General features: G+C 39.8%; 1 protein-coding gene across 1 annotated transcript; it reads right to left on the reverse strand.

Moving 5' to 3' along the window:
- Positions 1-6,054: 6,054 nt before the first annotated feature.
- LOC119745336 (collagen alpha-1(X) chain-like) lies at positions 6,055-6,882 on the reverse strand. The gene has a single exon (XM_038221626.1). The coding sequence runs from the start codon at positions 6,880-6,882 to the stop codon at positions 6,055-6,057; it is 828 nt and encodes a 275-aa protein (XP_038077554.1).
- Positions 6,883-7,157: the final 275 nt, after the last annotated feature.

Here is a 7,157-nt window from a genome sequence, read left to right on the forward strand (position 1 = left end):
CCGTGAAATAGCGAAATGACACAGTTTATCCACAAAGTGCAAATGGTATTACTGGCATCACCCAATTGTAAAAAAAAAATATTTAAAAAAAAATAAGACAAGCATGATTTGAGATGTCCGAATTTTCGGTTCTCACACGACTAACTTCCGCATAACTTTTCATCCTGAATTATTTAGAGTGATTGCCGGAAATGTGTAAATAAATCGCAACACATGTTTTTGTGTGTGTGTCTGAGAAGGAAAAGTTTGAATCAACAGTACAAAAACGAGAAAGAAACTACAGGGATAGGTTAATTACACTGATGAACTCTTGGAAACCTACAGTCAGATTTGACTTGCAAACGGTCCAACCTGAATGTCCATGTTGATTGACATATTAAAAGTGGTTTTAGATTGTGTTAACCAAATGTTTTGAGTTTAACATTGAGGAAGTGACAAAAATATTATAGGCAGAGGGGACCTCTATATTTAGCTTTACATTGCCTGAAAATTACAGTCTCACAAAACCGTGTCCTGGATCAGCACCAACAGTCCAGACTAAGAGCTGTACCGATCTCATGCACAGCATAATGCTCGCTAGACCTGAATAATTTCAAACACTAAATTATCGAGTAATTTAATGTTTGTTGATCTAAAAAGCATAATTTCTCGATCGGAAATTAGCCCGCTGGTTTGACCGTTACCAATCGTGTATCGGTATCATAGTTACGCAAGATCGGTTTCGATGGGAAACGTCATTTGGAGTCATTATTGCAAGCAGAATGCGTTTTCCAACGGCCCTGAATGGACTCACGCACGAGCAATTAAATTTCACGTCTTTATTTATTTTTTAATTTTTTCGGGGGAGAAAGGATTTTAAGGGTGCATATGCCCTTCTGCCGAGCATCCGACAAAGGGGGTATATTATGCCCAACACCCCACTCGTTGTTCGGAAAGTTATAGTGCCAGCGACAATTTTCAGAATCTCAATCCGTCGGTGATTCAAAAACTGCTTGTAGGCCTTTGTGCAATTCGCCAAAAAAAAAATGTAGCGGGAAAAAGAATTGTTGTTTCGAAAACTCACCGAGCAAATTCCGTTCTTGTCGTTCTGGCAATCAGGTCTCTCTCGGGTTGTCGGCTGAAGGTGAAGAGTCGTTGTGAGTAAAGAAAATGACCACTCCTTGCCTTTATATCTTGCCGTCGATTTCCTGATCAGTGACTGAATGACTTGGCCCGCTTTGTGATTGGCCCCTGCGCGCTGTCAATCTCAAATCACTGACTTGCTCAGTCATATTAATGAGACGGAATATGATATTATTGCCGTTGAGGCTACATACTCCGTATCAAAACGTGTACCACCGACACTGAAATAGCCGGTGGTGGATAGTGTATTGATGTCGGTGACACATCCAAAACACGTGATTTGCGATTGACACACACAACCTGTCAATCACAGACCACTTGCGTGTGATCACCGACTTGTTGGGTGACAACCTCTGATTGGTGGATTGAAACATGACGTACACCGGCCGTGACTTATTCGGATGTTTGTTTGCGCTTTGTGCTATCCAGGTACGTGATCTCTGTACACTCGCGAGTCGCGAGGCCTCTTCAATGGAACATTAGGCACGCTATTGTACAAAGCAACTGCCAGTGACAGAAAAGCTGAACATTAGCTAGCACAATATGCTTTCGCCATTGGAGGGGGCCTTCCCCATGAAATTGATAGATTGCCCGGATTGGTCTATACATCTTAACAATTCGATTTGTTCTTTTTCGCCAAAAAAAAAAAAGAATGTAGCTTGACAATCTAGTGAAGGTCTAGTGAAGGTTCCGATCAGTATGCCATAATCGTCTTCAGGAGATGAAGACGATCGGAACGTCGACTTTTTCAACCAACCGGTTCTTTTCAGAACGTAACATATTCCCAAATATATTTTTAAAACCTTTACTAGTTCCTACCACCAGCGTGCAAAGTTTCAAATCTTCCTTAGCTTAATTGGTAATGTAAAAAGAACTTTCAGGGGCAGATCCAGAATTTTTTTTTTCTTTTACGGGGCGGGGAGAGGGGGTGGTTGTTTCATAAGCAAATCAATGCTGAAATGTAGACAGGTTTTTTTTTTTTTTTGTACGAACACTTGGCTCCGTAAAACCAATAGACGTGGTGGGGGGGGGGGTTCAAACCTACGATTATCAACACTATATTACGAGATAGTGTACAAATACCCCAGCAGGCTCTGTCCGATTTTTTCTGCACAGGCGTAAATTAATACCAGTATAATTGTTTTGGGGTGTCACAGCATGGTGTGTGGGGGGGGGGGGGGTTAACATTATTCTTTATCAATTTCTATAGATTTGTAAGGGTTTGACCCGCCCCGAATCCGCACCTGACTTTCATATAACATCCTGTGAATGATGAGAACGTCGCCAGACCACTGTTAATAGGGGGTTGTGGACAGCAATTTTAACCGACAGACCATTACTGTGCTAACACATAGAAAAACTGTTTTCCAAGACACCCGCCCTCCGTACAATCGAAAGAGCAATTGAATGTAACTTGACATACCCGGGATGGCGCATTTGCACTGAACTACCACCATGCCACAGTGCAGTGCTAAATATCTAAATTGTAAAGGAAGTTTAAAAGGTCCGCATTTCCTGAATAGGTCTCTTTAGGTTATGACCAACTTCCGCATAACAATTCATCCGGAATTAGTTTGATAAACCCAGCCAAAATGGTCTTTTCCCTGATTTTCTTACGACAATGATTTACCAGCTAATCTGTTCAGAATAAAATATGAAGGTGCATTTTAATTTGAATCGTAAATATCCATTAGCCCAATTTGATTCTCGTCAAGCAGTAGAGAAATGACCGATGGCACGACGCCAGAGGGCGCAAAGTGACCGATCAACGGTACTGCGATTGGAATGAGGTCAGGTCTAGGAGTAGACACTTGTTCGTTTCACCGTCTTCTATGCAAGGAGTCAATTAATTAATCGTAGGTTGAACACCATACTAGTATCATTGGGGCTGTCCAAGGGAATTTTTGTCAAAATATTCCTGAAAATCTGTCCTATTTGCCCGAGGGAGGGGGGGGGGGGGGACAATTCACATACTATTTTAGGACCAGAGATTGGAACTAGTTTCAGGGGTGCTTGAGAGGAGGGAAACATAGGTCGGAAATCCTTGGTAAGATTTGAAAGGAAACAGTTCAGGAGTTCGTGATTCCCCTTCAATTTCTTCAGAATAAAAACAAAATTCCCCCATCGCCAGTGAGTGGCGCAAGGTGGCGCTATTTCTCTGTGATTTAATGTTTTGTTATGAATGCCGTTTTAATGTAGTGAGAAAACAATTACTGGACAAAGCATGGATAAAAAAGTGCTAATCTTTAGGAAAAAAAAATATTAATCATGATCATTTCCTAGATCTCTTAACAGGCTTATTAAAAAAAGGGCGTAAATCCCGTATATACAGTGGAAGATATCCCACCCCCTTGTCCGACTTTTCTGACTGAGGGGATTAACCGTAACGATGTCGGTTTCTCCCGCCGCTATACAGTTTTACTTTTAAATATTTCCTAATCCTCCGTACCGATCCGCTTGTGCGTCCTCTTCACGGTGATCCTATTTAGGCCCAACCAATAGTCCTACCCAACCTAAACCCGAACCAAGCTCAACCCTATTTACTCTAAACTCAACTCTACTGACAACCCTTACCCACTGCATCCCCACTTATCCTCAATCCACACCCACCATCACTCCCACTAACTCCTAACCAAATCTGCATCCGACCGTTAACTCTATCCCCACATGTTATCATCATGACCTGCCAGAAGTTAGAATATCAAACCATAAAGCATTACAAGGCGAACGACCGACTTTTAATACATACAGGACTTTTAATATCAAAGTGATTATAATTTTAACAATCATTGCAGATTTAAGAACTTGTGATAATTTTTTACACAAAAGTAAGATTGGGCTTTGCTCGTTCGTTGCTATGACACACGATATCAATAACTGTTTTCATTTGAACGGTTAAACACGTTTGAAGCATAAATGTAGCCTAGCAGAAGGCGTAGGTAGTTTCCACATTATCAAAAGCTAGTGTAAAAGGGTATAGAAAAGTTTTATATCAAACTATTCTTTTCTTATAGTTTTAAGTTGTCACTGTAAGCTACTTTGGGGTTCAAACTTCAAAAGAGGACAAGGCACATGAAACCTAATTTGAGAACTCCAGCATTTTAAGGAGCACGATTTTGTTTGTAATATCATGCCTTGGTCCCGATATAAATTGACTGTTATTAAGTTAATAGTTGTAGTTTCTCACAAGACCGCCGAAGCGATTTTTTGTTTGTTTTTCTAACCCGTGGCTGGTTAAACACTATTAACAAAATGTTGTAAATCTAACACACTGCCATTTTTTCAATTCCACAATTTCGAACAAATATCTCAGCAAAACTGACCGGAATTATATATTTGTTTTCATTATCTCAGTCAGGCCCAGGGTAACATTTTATGTTAATTATAACATCTCATCCTGCGCATTCATAATAAGCTAGTCCACTCAATGGCATTTTATAATTCAAAGGCGACCTCATATATGTGCTAGTTTTGGCTTAGCTAGTTTATTTAATTGATATAATAACGGGACAGGAAACGATAGTCATATAAGAAGTCACAATGCTAAAAATAAACATGGTTCACACTTGGAGAGGTTATGGTAAATCATTAATTCAAAATATGGTATCAAATAAAATAAAAATCAATTACGTCATTCCAGGTGGAATACTAAACAATTATCCCATATCCGTAAAGAACCTTTCTCACTTGAATGGAATTTTTGCTTCGTAGTTATTGATTTGTTAAAGATTGTTTCTTTACCATCTCACAGGCATACACTTTCACTGATGTTTTCGGAGTGAGTTTCCTGAATGCAATAAAGTGCTGGTAAAAAAACAACATAATTGTTCAAATAAGTTTGAGTCTTTTAATCAAGAAACACATGCCGCAAATTTTGTTGAAAAAAAATAAATAGATTTTTGCTCCATACATGAATTTCCATACATCACAAATTGTGGTAAGTGTTTACTTTTTTTTTTAATCATTTGGATAAGGTTTTGTACATTTTTGTAAACATTTTTTTCTCATTAGTTACATAATTTTACATAATATAATTTGACAAAAATAATGCAATCATTTCATAAGAAACAGTGCATTCTACAGTTTTCCAGTCACCTGTCAACTGTAACATTTTACATGCAAGTTTTACCGTTTCAACGAATTGCTATTTCGTGACACTATTTCAAACAGTTATTATTTTCTAACGCCAGATTAAGTCAATGAGCAAATAATTTCCATTCACTTGAGACTTTTTCGTGACATGAACTAAAACGTGATACACACTTGGGATTAATTTAATTTACATCATCTATGCTGGGCATACATGAAATAATGCTAAACAAAAAAATGTATGTTTACGGTAGCGCGCTAAAAGCATCCAGGTCTGTAGGTAGGAATTTGTTTTGACTGTTTGTCTGTTATGCTTACTTTGCGTGCTCTAGGATATAAAGGTATATATGGGTATAAAGATATATGTTTAATAAATCTGTTTTATTGATTAATTACCTAATAATAAGTAATAACATACCAAAAAAACAGTCACATTTATGTTCAGAATAATTATACTGTATTTCATTTGTTTTGTCAAATGTGGCAATCAATTCTGAGGTCGGCAGTTTGGCGTAAAACAGACCCACGTAGGTCGGGTTACCGTAAAGACAATCTGCTATTACTCTTTAACATTCCCATGGCACAGTTTTATGACAAAAACTGTTTTGTTTTTGAAAAAAAAAAATGATGAAATTGCTTTGCATTTTTTTCTTTCATTCTACAGTGGATAAACAATGGTCAACAAATTTAAAGCATACTTGTTAATATGCATGCGCATGCGAAATGCAAAAAAGGAATAATAGCAGATACATTTTGTGACATTGGAAATTAACTTTTTTTTTATAAATTGGTTACTGTTTCGGCGAAACGGAAAGCGAGAAAACAAAAATAAGCAACATTTGTTTATTGGGGGTAAAGGAGGAAGCCACTGAATGAGGCCCAGCCACGGGAAGAACTATGCACCTTTCCGTACATGGTGAGATACACCGTGTCTTCACGGTGCAGAACCAGCGCCGCGCTCGCAGACACCTGCTCATATTGACTTGAACTATGGCTAAGGCCAGCGACAACTATTTCATCGTTTTTCTTGAGATCAACGTACATATTGCTGGTGGAAGCATGTTTAAGCACAGAAAACATGAACACGTAGGTGCCCGACACAGTACAAGTGAAGGTGCCAGTCCCTAGATCGAAGCTGGTGCCCGGCAGAAGCGTTTCGGTCTCCTGAAAGGGCAAACGGTACCCGTGACTCGTAGAGGTATCCGAGTCGCTCGTCCTCTTCACGGTAAAAGCCACCCGCTGGTTGGAGTCGTCTGGCGTCTCCCCTGGCTCACCTTTTTGACCTTTGACACCAGCTTGCCCGGTTCCTCCAACTAGACCTGGTTCACCTCTGGGACCTATCTTGCCAGGCAGACCAATACCTTCGTCACCTTTAGACCCAGTGTTCCCAGGTGCTCCCCGCTCACCCATAGGGCCAATAGGGCCAATCTCACCTTTTTGACCTGCATCGCCCTTTGACCCCGGCTGACCGTACGGCCCCGTCTGTCCCACCGGTCCAGGCAGACCTGGTATGCCGGGTATTGCGGCAGGTCCGTGGCAGCATTGCTGACACACCTGAGTCGCAGGACCATCACCGTCCGAGGGAACCGGCCCAGTAACGGAAGCTCGGAGCTTGACAGAGTTACCTAGAAGAAGGGCGATAGCAAGAATAGTTGTCAGGCAGATCTTCATCTGTAAAGAACAAAATAATAAATAATCATGAGAACAATGGGGTGAATATATGAGAACAGATATTGAGTTCAGGGAAACTGGGAAATCATTTCAAAAGAATGACGAAAAGTTGCCTTCCTTTGAAAAAAATAATGCATAACAATTTATGCACATGTAAAGTATATGAGGATGCATATCCTCAATCATAACCGATCAAATTAGAATAAAAAGCTTCTCTTTTAAATTTGATTTGAACGAAAATCATTGCCTGTTGACGAAAATGACGGCATTAAACA

The sequence above is a fragment of the Patiria miniata genome, unplaced genomic scaffold (assembly GCF_015706575.1).
Source record: "Patiria miniata isolate m_02_andy unplaced genomic scaffold, ASM1570657v1 HiC_scaffold_7, whole genome shotgun sequence".
Lineage (NCBI taxonomy): Eukaryota > Metazoa > Echinodermata > Asteroidea > Valvatida > Asterinidae > Patiria > Patiria miniata.

Excerpts from the sequence above, each read along its gene's own strand:
- LOC119745336 (XM_038221626.1), bottom strand. The coding sequence starts at position 6,882 with ATGAAGATCTGCCTGACAACTATTCTTGCTATCGCCCTTCTTCTAGGT.